This window comes from Monodon monoceros, unplaced genomic scaffold, assembly GCF_005190385.1.
Source record: "Monodon monoceros isolate NGI ecotype Baffin Bay Population unplaced genomic scaffold, NGI_Narwhal_1 Super_Scaffold_15, whole genome shotgun sequence".
Taxonomy (NCBI): Eukaryota; Metazoa; Chordata; class Mammalia; order Artiodactyla; family Monodontidae; genus Monodon; species Monodon monoceros.
Window position 1 is genome coordinate 73,814,963 of NW_021703771.1, and position 17,602 is coordinate 73,832,564.

Genomic DNA, 17,602 nt, shown 5'->3' on the forward strand with positions numbered 1-17,602 from the left:
GGCTTGCTTCTCGTGGATCTGGGGACCATAACTTGGTCTTTTCCACATTTTTGTGCTACGTGGTTCTGAGTCTTTGTCATATTAGATTATCTCTCATCACACATACACACACGCACAGACACACAGGTGTGAGCTCACGCTCTCTCTGTGTGTGTGTCTCAGCCCTACTTTTTAGTTTTATTTCTTCCTAGGGTGCGAGAAAGGGAATTATTCTTTTTTTTTTTTTTTTGTGGTACGCGGGCCTCTCACTGTTGTGGCCTTTCCCGTTGCGGAGCACAGGCTCCGGACGCGCAGGCTCAGCGGCCATGGCTCACGGGCCCAGCTGCTCCACGGCATGTGGAATCTTCCCGGACCGGGGCACGAACCCGTGTCCCCTGCATCAGCAGGCGGACTCTCAACCACTGCGCCACCAGGGAAGCCCAAGGGAATTATTCTTGATGAATCAAAGTATATCCATTAGTGGATTTGAGGTTGCATTTTCCTTTTTTCATCCATCATAATTTATGTGAGAATCAAGTAAACTTGAAGAGGGATTAACTGTCTTTTCTATATCACTTGGGACACAACTGGCTATCTTTGATACACTCTTCTCATACGTTGAGCAGTAAATATGTTGAATGATGAAGTAAGACATGAACGTTTTAGAAAAAGGAAGGTCATTTATTAACCTTTGGGGGAAAAACTGGGGAGATAAGTGCTGTGATCATACTCCCAAATTATCCATTTGGCTTGTAGTCATTCTGATTTATGAAATAGGTCTTAATTTTAAAAGCCAATAATGTCCTACTGATCACAGATGAGAGTGGAAAAAAGAAACATAGGCAATTCTAGAAAGGAAAAAAATTCTCTGGGATGAGATCACTTGCTGAAGTGGGGGAGGTACCTTTTGCTGAGACTCATTCTCTTATCTTGCCAAAGTATTACAACATCTGAATGAACATGGTTTGACATTCTTATTTTAGAGTGTTTACACAGTTATTTTGATGTTCTCATTTGATAGTATGCTTAATATTGCAGGAAAGTGTGTATATTTATCCATGGGTACAAAGCAAGAATCCTTCGGTAGATATTCAGTTAATTCGAATAAAAAGTTAGACATTCTAAGTTTGAATAATTTATGGATAAACAGGGACTCTGCTTATGAAAAGCTCTGCCTCAGTGAAATCTCCATAGTCAGGGAATACACTGGACTCAAAGGGCAAGAGTTTACCCAGGCATGGTTGCCAATACCCATTTCTATAATAAAGTCACTGATGAGTTCCTAATTGCCAAAAACGGAGTTTCTTTGCTTTTAGCTTGCTTAGCCACTGGGCATCACTGGAACCGGTGCCGGCTTGAATGCACCCAGTCCTTCCTGTGTCTGGAGTCTCACCAGAGTCATGTCATTTCTTCCCGTCTTTTGTCATTTACGATGAGTGCTCCCAAGGGATGCATTAAACACCTTTTTCTCCCCGTTCTACCTGTTTCCCTCGGGGATCTTGTCCAAGCTTCTAGTTTTAACTATGTCTATAATGCTGGCAGATCCCAGCCTGCACCCCCATCCTCCTGACCTTCCTCAGTTCCAGGCATCCAGCTTCCTACCAGCCCTGTCCTCTGCCTGCTGCAGTAGAATGCTTTCCCTCTCAGCCCGTCCAATCCTTCTCAATCCAGCATCCAGAGGAATCTTCCTAAAACACAGCTGATGGCGTGAGGGCAACCAGAGTGGCCCGGTCTGACAGCTACTTATCTGTTAGCAAGAAAAGGCCAGCAAATTCCGGAATTTGGCATTTATTGAAAGAAAGTGACATTTCATAAAAAAGAAGAACGCTTCACTCTTTTTAGGACTTTGCCATGAGATAGCCACGGGGCCGCCACACCACATGAGATTTCACAGACACACCCTGTCATTGCAGAGCACCGTGCAAAGTCTTCTGTGGAACATGATGTGATCTGTAAAGCCGCTCACCCGGCTTGCACTAACCACAAAGTGTCCCAGTTCACTGAAAGTGAAAGAATGAGGGCCGGGTCACCTCCCTCCCTTCCTCCCTCCCTTCCTCCCTCCCTCGGGGCCCCTCCCTGTACTTAACTGTGTGTGACAGCTGCCGGATGTCCCTGTTGCACAGGGACTGCCGGGTGTTAAACACTAGCAACGTTTTTAAGTATTTTACCAACCGTGTGGGCAAAAGAAGTAGAAATCGAATGTTTATTTCTTTTCCGTATTCCAGTGGTTTGCCCTGCATCTCCATCTTGAAGATCCCCAGCTCTCAAATCTTGTAGGCAGGGAATTTTATATTCCTATCCTCAGCAACCTCAGTGTCTGCCCCAGGTGGCACTTGAGAGATGGCAGGTGAATGAGTATATTCACTAAAGAATCCTGGATCTCTTTTATTCTCTTCAGTCACTGTAATTTGAGAAGCGTGTCTTTGCTGGAGAAAAGTACCTTTTTTTTTTTTTTAAGTATTCTTCTTCATTTTGAACTTTATTTTCTGAATTGTGTTGATAACTTTTGAAGGATGTAGAAGCAGGTTTGATAGGTCTCAGGTAATTCAGTCACGATGCTTCAGGACATAGCTCCAAACCTTTTTTTTAACCTGTCCTACCTTTTGTAGGCATACAGATCTCATGCCTGAGATTCATATATGCCCTTTCAAAATGGTTGATAGCATTAGTCCTGTCTTCTAACTAGGAAGGTGGGGCTGTCCTTTCTGGAGTTTCCATTTTAAAATGCATTTCATTTGCTAAGTACAAAGTTGTGAGGTTCCTTATAACTCTGCAAGTCCTATCTGTCCTCCATCTCCCCGTCCGTATTCTGAGACCTGTCCCCCATCCACACTCCCTGAAAAAGCATTGACTTCAGAAAAGTAGTTTTCATGGTATCTAAACCCTCCGCATTCCCACGTGCTCCACGCTGAATGCCTGCATATCTGTGTCTTGCGATTGTTTTAACATTTGGTCTTCTGCCTGGGGAGTGGGCGGTTCGCTGAAAGCTGCTTCCACTCAAGTCTCAGCAGAGAAGGCAATATTTTGTTACGAGTAAAGTTTCAAGCCAGGCTTTGGCCAGGGTCCTTCCCATTAGGGAGGAAGAAAGTAGAAACAGCCAGTGAGATGATAATTCTTCTTGAATCGTAGCTCATTAAAAACCTCGCCTGGGCCTTCGTGGGTTATTTATTGATTTAAGCATCTAGCACTTTTCCTTTCCAGAAAGATTAGCATCTCCGATGCGATCACGGCTGGGGGAGGAGATTTTGGCCTTTGCGGGATCAACTGCCCCCCCCCGCCCAGTTGCTTGTTAGCACAGCCCGTTTTCGAGCCGAGTCTAGGTACACAGTTAAGGGGTCGGAATGAGATTCCCGAGATTTATCGGTAATGAAAAGAACAGGTTGTACGGAAGACACCACATGTAGGAAACTAAGTGCTCTTAGGGGACTCAATTAAACCTGTGATCCTTGGCTTTTTCCAAAATGAACATTGCAGTCTTGTACATATTAACTTCCTTTTTGTAGATGTTTTAACATGTTCTGTTTTTGCCGCCGTCGAGCGTGGAAAGTGCAGCGAAATGGCGCTGCTTATTCGCTGATCACTCGCCACCTGCTAAGCCTCTGTGTTTCGGGTCTTACTGCGGTTGAGTGTCTGCAGCGGTAAAGGAACACAGATGTTTTCTTATCAGATGTTTAAAATCCTCTTTCCATAAGAGCACATTTTCCCCCTAAATGTACCATCACCTGCAAGCCTGGCTGCCTTTCAGCTCTATCTGTACAGAACCCATGGGGCGTTAACGCACTCGATTGCTGGGAATATTGGCTGTAAACCTCTTAATTCAGGCTCCCAGTACTGTGACTTGGGCTTTAAAAAAGTGGTTTTTCCAGTAGGGATCTCTTTTTGCATGTGATTAATACAGACTCACAGAGATACCATTTTAACGTATTCCTCTTCCTGTGCCTTAATGAAGGGCGGTGCTGAAAAGCAGTGAGCACCTTCGGGCCTCATTAGCGGTACTCACTGAATTGCTCTCCCCTATTTGCATGATCCAGCTGATCAGGTGTTTCTGGGATGTTAACCTGTGCATATAAATTTTCACCATGCTTCTCCTCTGTCACGGGAGCTCGGAGCTGCTCTAGATCTTGGCTTTTTTGTTCCCAAGATTCCTGAGACTTTAGCTGATGCAGCCTCTCGCCCAAACAGTGTTACAGACTCGGGCTGAGGAGCTGGCCTGGTCCTTCCCCATGATCTTCAGCGATCAGCATGTCCAAGCTGAGAGCGGATGAGGACCATTGGAGCCCGTTCACTTCCTGGGCTGTTGGGTGGTTGGGTGAGGGTGGTGGCACTGGGGGTGTTTTTGTGTTTTGTCTTCCATTCCTGTCTGTTTGATTCTGAAGAGTCTGCAGTCAGTTGCAGGGCATTGAAGTCTGTGGAAAAAGCAATGGGGGAGGGGCCATGAGCACTACAGAGTGGAGGGCTGTCAGCTTCCCTCTCTTTCTGCCTCATAGAGTATTGAGTATTCCAAGGCTGCGTTCGCTAGGGAGACAGGACATACCATAGAGGTACTTACACTCCCTGAGCCTCAGTTTACTTGTCCATTAGGTGGGTATAATGAAACCAACCTCACGTATTTGTGAGCTGACGTGCAGTTATTGGTATTTTCCCCATGGGTCTAAGATTCCTTCTTCAGCTCTCTCCCTCCACATATGGATCCACTTGGAAGTCTGGTTGTTTAGTTGGTACTGGGACAGGTGGTCATTCTTCTGTTGAGGCCAGAACCAACCTCTCACCCTACTTCATAACCGTCCTTCCAGACATGTTCCTCCTGTGCTGTGTTACCAAAATACAAACAGGGCAGACATGTGAATGTCTTTTGTAGTAGTGGTTGCATTGTTTCCTTTTTCTTTAAGAAAAAAAACAAACAAACAGTTTGACAAGAGACTAACCAGGACCTCAAGGAAAATGAGATTCTTGCTTGAGCTCTTGAAAATCTGTCCGTGGATCTAGTACAAGTTCCATATGGGTCTAATTTTGATTATGCCGTTGTACAGGCCGGAAGGCTCCCTGCACTGGTCAGATCTTCAAGTGGCTTCATTGCGACCAGCACTATCTCCCCCCTAAGGCAGGATGCTGCATGAGTCAGGATGCTGTCCACCCCCTTCAGCTTGCAGTCTCCTCCTCCCATCAGTGCAGTTTCCTTGGCCCCATCCTTTTTCTTGATATTGCAGTTAGTGTTGAAAACATGTAAATGATAAGACTACACGTAGTATATATGCTGAAGTGACTGCCCTGAAGAAATTTTTTTTTTTTTAATAAGAGTAAACACTTTATTTTCTTTGTTGCTGTACAGATCACAATGATGGAACTGTCCTTCTTAGTTCCCCACATGCCACATCCCAGGGATCGAACCCGAGCCCCCTGCAGTGGAAGCAGAGTTTTAACCACTGGACTGCCAGGGAAGTCCCCCTGAAGAAATTTTTAAAGCTTCCTTTTTTTTTCTAGGATATGATCACGTTTGGTTTGTACTAATATGAGCTACATTAGTAAATTAGTAAAGTGATTCTGTCAGTGCATCCGTGTGGAATTGAACTCTGAAGATTGTTGTCTGTTACATTGAAGGCATTTGGCGTTGATCGTCACGTCTTTATGCTACAGTTGACAATGTGTGTGGTGTTTTTCTTTTTCTTTCTAGCTTCATGAGGCTGACATTGTGATCTTGGGCTCACCCAAGCCGGAAGAGATTCCCCTTTCTTGGATTCAACCAGGAACTACTGTTTTCAACTGTTCCCATGACTTTCTGTCAGGTAAATGTCTTCAAATTGGTACCAGGCCACTGATCAAAATAGGTGAGATTGCTATGAGAAAAGTTAATCTTCTTCAGAAGAGTCTGTTCCTGAAATGATGGTTGCTGTCAACATACCTACATAGGTAATGTGCCTGCCTTTTGGATTACTTGATACTGGAACCACATTGCCGGGCAAAGAGCAGCCAAGGTGCCAGCTGCAGTAAGGGCCTCTCCTCCTCTTCTGTTCTTCCCCCTTCATCAGCATGTCCCCTGCTGGCCTCTAGCATCAAGCAGTCGAGTCGGTTGTGGCCTAAAGTAGGAATTTTTTACATGTGTGAGGTAAACTAGAAACAGTGGTTTTCACAGTCTTTCAAAAAACAGCTGAGGGCTTCCCCGGTGGCGCAGTGGTTGAGAATCCGCCCGCCGATGCAGGGGACACGGGTTCGTGCCCCGGTCCGGGAAGATCCCACGTGCCGCGGAGCGGCTGGGCCCGTGAGCCATGGCCGCTGAGCCTGCGCGTCCGGAGCCTGTGCTCCGCAACGGGAGAGGCCACAGCAGTGAGAGGCCCGCGTACCGCAAAAAAAATCCGAAAAACGGCTGAATCCTTTCTCCTAAAGCAGTCTTAGGTGAACCTCAACACGTAAAAGCAGATGAAAACACAGCTACCAGAGGGATGGGAGTGGAGACTAGCTCCCCTGTGTTTGTAATTTCCCTTTGCAGTGACCCCCTCAAGCACTCCCTTGGAGCCACAAAGTCACTTCAAAACACTGTGAAAGTCACCCTTAGAAACCGAAGATGTCTTAAGATGGGTGCTGGTATTTGATGGTATTTGCCAAGGGACCCAGGAACGTCCTGGACCGCATCAGGTCACCCTCAGGGTAGCTGAAGCTGTGCCAGCCCCAGGGCACTCAACCCAGGCGCCAGTAGGGACACCCTTTTCTCATTCACAGAAAGACACTCAGGCTAAGAGAGCTTTAGCACACCCAGCCCACCCCCTCAAGACCCTGAGTGACATGTGTATGCAAGAGACAATTGCAGAGGGAGACAGAGAACCCTCTTTGTTACCCGTGGCCTCCAAATGTCAACATGTGATAGGGGAGGCTGTACTGAACTGTCCAGGAGGATGGCGTTTTTTTCCCGCAAAGCTGGTCAGAACTTGGACCAAAAGGAGCAGAGGTCTCTACCGGTACCACACTGGAGTTCTAGACCTTGAAACTTAGGCAGCCCCGGAACACAGAGTGAAGTAGAGAATAGTATCAAGGAGAAAATAAATGTAACTTCTGATCCAGTCACCTTGAGATAACCATTTTACATTTTTCCATTAAAAAAGCACTAAACTTAATTTTATTGAAATACAATGGAAAGAAAAGAAAGTAATATGCTAAAAGCTCTACTGAAATTCATTTAACTGTTTCTTCAAAAAGAGAAATAATGCACCTTCCTCTCTGGGAAATGTAGCTCCTCCCAGAATCGACCAATCAGATTAAAAACCCCTTGGAGCTGAAGGGCTAGGGGGTTGTTTGGGGTGCTTTGAAAGGAAGATGCTCAAGAATTTCCCCAAATGCTCATGTACTCAGTTCACAGATGAGCACACACATGAATAAAGCAGTTTGAGGTACAATATAATACGAATGTAGGATTAATGGCTCTTTTTAGCAAATAGAAGGCATGTGCTAAATTACTTCTTTGAAATATATGTAATTTCTGGGTATAACTTCTTTTATTTTTCCCTGAAAAAAACAATGCCTAACCCATTAATAGTGGAAATACACTATAGATTTGCTCAGAATCCTAGTTGGACTAGGATAGTCAGTTATGACTCTATTATTTTTTTTAATGAATGTTTCCTTGCTATAATGTTTCCTTGCTGTTTTTTATTAGAGTTTATATGTTTAGGACAATTTTGGTACAATCCTGGCTGGAGATAGGAGAGTCTGCTTCAGTGTTCTTTGGGAATCCCCATGAGCCATATGTTTTATTGGTGAAACGGTGCCCCATTTCTAATAAGTTTCTTTTTAGGACTTTTATTTTTTAAAGGCATTTTAAAAACATTAGATTTAGTTGTAACAACTCTCTTGAGGGAAAAAAATAAGACCAAGCATTATGTTTTAACAATTCTGTATGTAGACTGATTGCAGTTAGTTTATTTTCAATTTATCTGGTCCAGTAGTAGGGGTTTTATTGATTTTTGAATGCCCAGTGCCCAGAACGGTGCCGACACGTAGGAAGGGATCAGTAAATACTGAGTGAATAAACATGGACTCAGAATTGTACTCTAATTGATTGCATTTTTTGTTTTTTTGCGGTACGCGGGCTTCTCACTGTTGTGGCCTCTCCCGTTGCGGAGCACAGGCTCCGGACGCGCAGGCTCAGCGGCCATGGCTCACGGGCCCAGCCGCTCCGCGGCCTGTGGGATTTTCCCGGACCGGGCACGAACCTGTGTCCCCTGCATCGGCAGGCGGACTCTCAACCACTGCGCCACCAGGGAAGCCCTGATTGCACTTTTAAGTTAGTTGCAGATATAGAGACATTTCCTTGAACTTGTATCCCACTTAAAAACAGGGCTGACGGCACAAAGGCAAAGATGAAAAATGCTACTCTGATTAAATGGATGAACGTTTTCCAGTCAGTACTGTTTATGATAGCATTACATTTCTCAGTTGTCAAAAGTTTTTTTGTTTTGTTTTGTTTTCGCTGCTGAGCGTGGGCTTTCCCTAGTTGCGGTGAGCAGGGGCTACTCTTCGTTGAGGTGCACGGGCTTCTCATTATGGTGGCTTCTCTTGTTGTGGAGCACAGGCTCTAGGCGCACGGGCTTCAGTAGTTGCAGCATGTGGGCTCAGTAGTTGTGGCACATGGGCTTAGTTGCTCCACGGCATGTGGGATCGTCCCGGACCGGGGCTCGAACCCATGCCCCCTGCATTGGCAGGTGGGTTTTCAACCACTGCACCACCAGGGAAGTCCAAGACTTTTAATTTTAGCAACTTTAATTAGCATGAAAATTTAATCTATGAGTAAATTGGAGAAAGGCATTTTCCCTCTCTTTTATGTATAACTTTCCACTTTAAACAAATGAAGATCTTTTTCACACATTATTAAAAGGAAAGTTGCTTTTATTTAAACTTCAGAGAAAAAGAATTTTTAATACACTTATGATTGGGTGAAGGCAGGGCTTTATAATGAAATTTTCATGGTCATCTTAATGGTGCAGGCTTCCCCTTCCCACCGCCCCTTGTAAAAATAGATAGAATATGGTGATTTATGATGAGGTAATTCTATAGAGCCATTTTATTGAATACCTAATCCCCAGAGAGATTTGCCTGATGGCTGATATCCCAGAAGCAGTGCTCGGAAAACAATTACACCTAACTTGTTGGATCTGTTCACTCTTCTATGGCATGAGTCTAATGTTTAGATTGAAAACAGGGACATAGCAGTGTTCAGTTTTCTAGCTGTGAGAATAATTTTCTTTTTAAAACAATTATTTCAAATGAAGGGAGTGGGCTGTGACTTTGTAATGTTGTGCTTGCGAAAGGTCAGGAATCACCCTAAGCAACGCCGCCATGCACTCTGATATTCAAACTTACTTCCTGGTGTACCAAGTGGGACAAAGGAGAAACTGGTCTTAATACTTGGGCCCAGAGAACAGTATCAAAACAGCAACTTTATGGGTCAGAGTAGTTCACAGCATCATCCTAAGCACACATAAGTCAGCAGGGAGCCCTGGGCTGCATCCCAGGACTCGTGCTAATCAAAGTTGCTAAAATCCCCAGGGTGGCCTCAAAACAGCTCCTTTCAGAAAAGGATTCTTCTGATTTCCAGGGAAAGTCTTATAACACTTCAGCCTTAAATTTTCCGATTGTGGCAAGTTCCGTTATTATAAGAAAAATTATAAGTGAAAGGCCATGTTCTAAAGTGATTCACTGACTTGTCCCTGGAGGAAGGAACTGTGAGTTAATGGGGAGTGGTTAGTGGGAAGTGAAAAGACCCATTTGGTTTGGGATGGGAGCCCTGCTGGACTCACAGACTGAGTGTGGACACCCCTCCGGGTGGGGCCCTGCCTCTACATAGGCAAGGGGGTGACGTAATGATTTCCTTTTTCAATTCTCCTTAGCCAAGAAATTTATTAAGAGTGTATTCCTGATTCACTGAGTTACCATCTTAATTGCTTCAATTTCTCCAGATTCAGAACTTACAATCCATTTTAAGATTGCATTGATTCCTACTACAAAAATGATACAGTGGTTATGATAGAAAATTTTTGAAGTATACAATAGAAAAGAAGAAAGTAACTTCTGACCCAGTCAACTTGAGATAACCATCTTAGATTTTTTCCTATGAAAAAATTACACTCAATTTTATTGGATGGAATATAGTAGAAGGAAAAGAAAATAACATACTAAAAGCATTGCTGGAATTCAGATAACTCTTCTTCAAAAAGAGAAATATTGGTCCCTACAAGATTCTCCTAAAGTTTGAAATATGAGTGTATGTGTCTTTTGTGTTGTGTTTTAAAGTCTTCATTTGTTTTAGCCATATTCTATTTTATGCAAGACAGTGGCTAAGAGTATGGGAGAAATTATTCACTGTGTAATTCTGTAGGTGAAATAGTCTTCATTCACATGGGTATTTGTGATTTATTCCTGTAACATGCATTTATAAGTTGAGATCACATCCTAGAATGTAGCTTTTTCTTATTTCTCCATCATTTAAAGATAGAGGTAAGAAAGAGGGAAGCGTATTTCTTTTCCTTAGTGGCTGGATAAGAGCTTTAGGTCAGATCTCTAGTGGTTCAAACAAAAGAAAACAAATCTCTCTCATTCTCTAGACTCTTGGCTTTTGCCTAAATATGATTTATAAAACTGAAGTGTTGCTAATCTTTAAACAACACCTGAGGGATATGATTTTCCAACACCCTTAATACATTTGACAATAGAACGTTACAAAACACTTACTTTTGTTTCATGCTCCTTCTTGCAAAGAACTTCCAGGAAAATGGATAATTTAAAAGTAGAGTGGTCATGGACTTCCCTAGTGGCACAGTGGTTAAGAATCCACCTGCCAATGCAGGGGACACGGGTTCGACACCTGGTCCAGGGAGATGCCACATGCCGTGGAGCACCTAAGCCCGTCTGCCACAACTACTGAGCCTGCGCTCTAGAGCCTGTGAGCCACAACTACTGAGCCCATGTGCCACAACTACTGAAGCCCTCGTGCCTAGAGCCCGTGCTCCGCAACAAGAGAAGCCACCATAATGAGAAGCCCTCGCACCACAAGGAAGGGTAGCCCCCGCTCGCCACAACTAGAGAAAGCCCACGCGCAGCAATGAAGACTCAACGCAGCCAAAAACAAACAAATAAATAAATAAATAAATATTTTTTTTTTAAAAAAGTGGCGTGGTCCAATATACACACTACCAAATGTAAAACAGATAGCTAGTAGGAAGCAGCCGCATAGCACAGGGAGATCAGCTCGGTGCTTTGTGACCACCTAGAGGGGTGGGATAGGGAGGGTGGGAGGGAGATGCAAGAGGGGATATGGGGATATATGTATATGTATAGCTGATTCACTGTGTTATACAGCAGAAAGTAACACACCATTGTAAAGCAGTTATACTCCAATAAAGATGGTAAAAAAAATTAAATAAGTAGATAAATAAATAAAGAGTGGTGGAAAAAGAAGGAAATAGTTTCTTCAAAAAAGTTACTATTAGCAATGTTTCTCTTCTCTAAGAGAGGATGTAGACTAAGGCATTTTACATGTATGTTTACTTTTCATAAACTTCCCAAGTGCCAACCACAGTAGAATTCTTATAAAATGCCTCTGTGTTTTGGAATCCAGGTAATCCTCAAAATTAATGCCCTAAAATATAATTTCTCAGTTTAGATGGAAAATTGGCTCTGTCACTTTTATGACAGGGATTTAAAAAAATTATCCAAGAAAGCCTGGTCGTTCACAGAACACTTTAACTAGCTTGTCCTATAGGTGTTTTAGTCCTCCTTTTTATATAGGGTTGGCCAAAAAGTTTGTTCGGGTTTTTCCGTAAGATGTTGTGGAAAAACCCAAACGAACTTTTTGGCCAACCCAATACTTTGTATTCATACATGAAATTGCTTTGATTTTTTTAATTTATTGTTTAAACGTGCATACGATATGACAAGCACTTTACATTACCATATCACATTGAATTCTCACAAAACTCTACAAGGTTGAACAACATTAATTAACAGGCCCAGAGTCACAATTGCTAGTAAGAGGTAGAGGCAAGACTTTAAAGCAGTCAGATTCCAAATATGTGGCCCAATTGAGAGCCCCAAGGCTGTGCCAGGACCTACCTGGTAACCTATCTGTAGCTGTGCCACGACATCCTAACTTGGTTGGTTGAAAACGAGGACATCATTCAACGTCCTGGCATTTCACAAGAACGATGTGCTGAAAGTCTTTTTTTTTTTTTTCCAGGGAAGCTTGGATGCAGTTCTCCCGGTATCCATGGTACTGGCCCCATCGCAGAAGACGTGAGTCTCCTTGCTGCCGCTCTGCGGATTCAGGTTTGTCTGACACAGCTATTTGAGAATTTTTGAGTTTGGAGCTTCAGTGAATAGTTGCCAACATTTGGAAGTGTTGCCTGTTTAGCAGATGCAGTGTCAAACACTTTACAAACATGATGTCATTTAATTCTCACAACAATCCTGTAAGATAGTGTTATTCCCATTTGATAGATGAGAAGATGGAGACTTGGAAAATTTAAGTTACTTGCCTTTGGTCACATGACAAGTATGGGGCAGGGACCCACATCAGGGTCCTCTATTAGTTATCTATTGATGTGTAATAAATTACCCCCCAGATTTAGCCATTTAAAACAACAAACATTTATTATCTCAGTTTCTGTGGGTCACATATTTGGAGCCGCGTAGCTGGATGGTTCTGGCTTGGAGTCTCTCATGTGGTTGAAATCAAGATGGCGGGGCCCTAGTCATCTGAAGGGCTTGACTGGGGCCAGAGGAGTCAAGATGGCGCCCTCACATGGCTATTGGCATGCGGTACTTAAATCCTCTTTGGCTATGGGCAGGATGCCTTTGTTCCTCATCACCTGGATTTTTCCATGGGGCTGCTCACGATGTGGCAGCTGACTTCCCCCAGAATGAGGGATCAAAGGAGAGAGCAAGGAGGAAACTGCAGTAGGTTTTATGACCCAGTCTCCAAAGTCACATGCCACCACTTCCTCTTTTCTTCTTTGCTAGAACTGAGCCACCAATGTAGTTCACAACCCAGGGAAAGGGAATTGGGCTCACCTCTTGAAGACAGGAGTGTTAAAGAGTTTGTGGACATCTTTTCGAACCACCGCTATCTGTGTGACCTAAAGCCCAAGGTCTCCGGCTCCCCACTCCTGTGCGCTAGGCTGGTGCTGAAGCCTGCAGTGCGGGTGCCGGCCAGCAGAGGCATTAAGTAGCAGTAGAGAAACCGGAGCCCCTAATTAAACAGAAGCAGGTTTTAGTTCATTGCTTTCTTAATACATGCAATACACAATTAAAAATTTTACTTCAAAATGGGACGTAGTGCATTTCTGTGAGGCATCTGTGTTACATTGCAACTAAAGGCAAATAGTATTTCTATATATATGTGTGTGTGTGTGTGTGTGTGTGTGTGTGTATGTATGTATATATATATATGTATCACTGATAATTCGGTTTGCTTGTTCTATTATATCAACTGTAGAAGGATTATGCTTGCAATGGTGCAGATTTTTGGTGAAGCTGGGCATCCCAGCTAGCCTGTCATGCATTCTCATGTTTCCCTCATTTTTCTTCTCTGAGGTGATGCTATAATTGTAATCCATGCACTTGATGCCTTTAGTGAATACAAACTTTAATAGTACTTGTATCTCACATTTTCTTTTTTAAGAAAAATCTGCACATTTAACTACATGTGAATAAAATTAGTCCTGGTGTTCACTTGGATTACTGTGCAACTTATACTCCTTTTCATGACAATATCCCTGAACGATATTCGATATTTTCATAGTTTAGATGTGTAACCTGTCAGCTTTTACTTTTCTAACATGCTTTCCTTCCTATCCCTATTGAAGAACATGGTTAGTAGCAGAAGGAGATGGTTCTGTGAGCAGCAGTACAGGAGGTGGAGACTTCACTGCTTGAAACTTCAGCCTCTGTCCCCCGTACCAAGGTATTCAGGTGATTTGTTTATACTGACATCGGCTCACCAAAGTGCCTTAGATATCCAAAGTTACCCATTGGATGGGGGCACAACTTGTGGTGTTATGGCTTTGATGGTGGATAATTTTCTCTAATCGAATTGCTGCACTATTTTTTCTCCTTTTTTCTTTTTTTTTTTTTTTGGGGGCCATGGTGTGCGGCGTGCGGGACCTTATTTCCCTGACCAGGGGTCGAACCATGCCCCCGGCATTGGGAGCGCAAAGTCTTAACCACTGGACCGCCAGGGAAGTCCTGCTGCACCATTTTTTTCTGTCATTTAATTCCTCCAAAATTAGATGATAATGAACATGTTGACCATATTCTGTCAGTTCTAAGATGTAGATTTTTTTAGTTTCTGAAATCAGGATGCACCTTATTGTCAATGATGTACCCTGTATTCAGTGGCAGTGTTTTTTCTTAAAATAATGGTATCTTAGATTTGACAGAATACGGTAATGTCATATTTGGAATATGCTTTTCAGTGTTAGAAATGCCCAACGCACACATCAGCTTGGTCTTCAGGGCCTTGTAGGTTTCTACGCTGTGGGTAAATGACCAACCAAACCAAACGCCATTAGACGTGGGACCGGAGCTCTGCCTTCTTCAGAACGCGGTGGCATCTGCTCTCTGACAGGACACTCTGGGAGGGTCCAGATGGATATTTTCTTCAGCGTGGTGTTTAATGAAATGTAAGCTACATATTCCCTCCGTATAAATTTGGAAATACAAACTGCAGGACAGTCTCAGCATGTGATTTTGGAACAGTTCGCTAGATAAGCTATCTGAGCCAGGCAAATGCATTTTCCAGCCTCGTAGTGAATCCCCCATGGCCACCCCTCCTCCTGTGAATTGGCCCAATCCCCTTCCTACAGGACGCCCATAAGTCCAGCGCTTAACCAGGTGATGTTGTCTGCCAGCATGGAATACACAGGATGTAGGAGATAACACCACCCGGAATTGACTCATTTTTCACTTGATAACCAGTTGCTTTTCAGAATTGACCTCTGTTTCCTTGGGCCACAGCCCAACACTAAGGTTCGATTATACCCACCAGGCTGGTGAAGCCCTCCAAGCTATGTTTTCACACCTCAAATGGACTAAACGTCTTAGTCATCTTCTGTGTTCATTAATACATAAATTCCAAGGAATGTTCTTTGTAATATCGTCTCTGTAGTTGTGCAGTCTGTTTCATAAAATAGTTTTTGAGGTTACTTATGTTGTTATGGAACCTTCATATTTAAAAGTCAATGAGTAAATTCTACTTACAGAGAGCTGAAAAAAACTTGAGAGGGACTCAGCCAAATTGTGTACAAATCCAAATAAATTCCACTTGGGGGGAAAAGCCCCTAAATTGCTTAACCAAATTTGACTCCTGCAGCCACTGGGGAAAGAAAGGCAGGCTGAGTAGTTTATAAATCACTCAGAAAATCAAAATGATGTCACCATCACTCTTCAGCTAGTGAAGAGAAAACCGTGGAGGTTTTGCAAGAGTAGGCTCTTCAATTTAGGAGATTGTGGGAGGAGAGAAACAGAAAAAAAGGTGTAGTCAGGAAGGCGAAATGAAGTGGGAGCACGGACAGTGAAGGCTGGGGTGCAGTTGGTGGGGGGAGAATCAGAAAGGACAATGTAGGTGGACCTGGGAAAGGGGTTACCTAGCTGCAGGTACAGAGCTCCGCCCACATCTGGGCAGAGGCACCCTTCCCCCTCTCCCGCTCTAGTGGGCATTGGAAGTAGGTTTACTGTTACCTCTTGCACCAAAGTCAGGCTCCATGGGGTCATGGAGGAGAACAGAGGGTAGTATGAGGACTGAGAGATTGTCTGTGGTAGCAACAGGAAAAAATAGAGCAGGGGGCTGCCTACCAGTGGAGAGACCGCTGCACCGCCAGATAGGGGCCCCAGGGTGAATCAGGAAACTGCTGCATTGTCAGACATCAGCCCTCAAGACCAAGTCACAGACAGATGGATGGGCCAGACCCCCGATGAAAGAAGCGGCTGAGCTCAGGAGCCCCAAAAGACTCTCTCTGAGTAGTCTTTTGATTTTCATAGCACTCCTGTTAAGATGAGCTGCAGCTTGCACATCTTAACCAGTGAAATAGAATAGTTGAGTTGTTTGCCCAGTGACACTCTGGAGTTCCTAAAATTTCCTGTGTCTGAAGTTGAGCCTCAGGCACTAGCTCCATTTACCGACAGTTATGTGATTAATGAAATATTTTGAAATCTGATTTTTGACTTGAGAGGGAAAATATGGACACAGATAAAACAAAAGAGTATTTCCACATTTTTGAATTGCCAAGAGACACATGTGGCTAGCCCAGTAATAAAGCATTATGCAATAACCCCTCTATTCCTGGTTAAGGAATTCAGCGATGACCCATAAAAAACACTGTGCTCTATCATGGAGTTATCTTTAGGGGTGGCCTTTGGACACGTGGTAATAATCCATCTCCTTTCCTATGGCAGAGGTGTATCCTGGCACCTGGGAAGAATTCTAGAATCTAGTTTTTAAGAGTTGCTTCTCTATCTAAAGCAATGTACCGTTTTCTTACGCACTTTAATTGTTAGCAGTTGTACTTAATCCTACTTGGGAAAAAGGACCACAAAGCCATTGGATCTAATTGTTGGCATGGTGTGCGGCTGTTTTCTACTCAAACAGCGACCACCTAAGCTGAGCAGACTCTCTTACCTCTTATGTTTCCCCACCCAGTGATATCGAGATTTCAAGAGCACAGACTCCAAAAGCTGTGGATATCCTTGCCAAGGAGATAGGGTTGCTTGCAGATGAAATTGAAATCTATGGCAAAAGCAAAGCCAAAGTCCGTTTGTCCCTGCTAGAAAGGTTAAAGGATCAAGCAGATGGAAAATACGTCTTAGTTGCTGGGTAAGACTACTTTTAAAATCTCTTTCACTGAGAAGACGTTTATAAAACTCTCTTCCCTGTTTGTATCTGTCACCACACCCCTCAAATCCATCCTCTTCTCCAGCCTGACATTATTTTGTCCATTTCCCTTGGCAGTCCTTCATTTGACATGAGGTAAGTTTTTATTTTCAGTGTAAAACAAATGAGTCTTCTCCACAGAATATACAGTGTAACGAGTTCCTAATCCAGGACTTTGCTTTTTGTTTCCCATATTGTGTTTTGATCACCCTGGTTCTGCCTTGGATTTTTCATTTCGCTTTTCATGATAAAAATTAAAATAAGAATTGAAAATAAAATATTTTGAGCTGAATGGGTTGTTTTCCTACTTAGAAATAACATTGGAAAATGAACGGATCATTGTGTGAGACTTAGACTTTTCGATTAGTATCCTTAATATTTATGACTTTGCATTACAAAAACTCATCTCTCTTTCTTGCATTTCAGAATTAATATTGGGCCATTTACATTTGTGTTGCTCGTTTTACAAAAGGCAAATGCACAGTTTTTGTGAAAAGGAGCCCTTTGCTTTATTTTGCCTCTTTTTTAAAAAAAGAAATACATTCATCAGCTGAAAAACAATAGAAAACAAGGGATTTCAAATATTTATTTAACGTGAGCATTAGGAGCATGCGAGGGAGCATTAGGAGACTGTATAACTTCCTCTGTTGTCTTGAAATGTCATTGCACTGACTTACTAATGATACATAGGCCAAGGCTTGGGGCACAAAACCC

At 43.2% G+C, this 17,602-nt stretch overlaps 1 protein-coding gene across 5 annotated transcripts in view; it reads left to right on the forward strand.

Annotated features, from left to right (window-relative positions):
* Positions 1-17,602, forward strand: part of MTHFD1L (methylenetetrahydrofolate dehydrogenase (NADP+ dependent) 1 like) — a 196,375-nt gene that overhangs the window by 22,382 nt on the left and 156,391 nt on the right. For all 5 annotated transcript variants that reach the window (XR_003793716.1, XR_003793717.1, XM_029223967.1 and 2 more), the window contains exons 8-11: positions 5,651-5,762; positions 12,200-12,288; positions 13,827-13,924; positions 16,658-16,831. Coding sequence is in view for 3 of the 5 variants with exons in the window: in XM_029223967.1 (XP_029079800.1) it covers positions 5,651-5,762; positions 12,200-12,288; positions 13,827-13,924; positions 16,658-16,831 (473 nt within the window). In the remaining 2 variants the exon portion in view is untranslated. The remainder of the gene's footprint in view (positions 1-5,650; positions 5,763-12,199; positions 12,289-13,826; positions 13,925-16,657; positions 16,832-17,602) is intronic.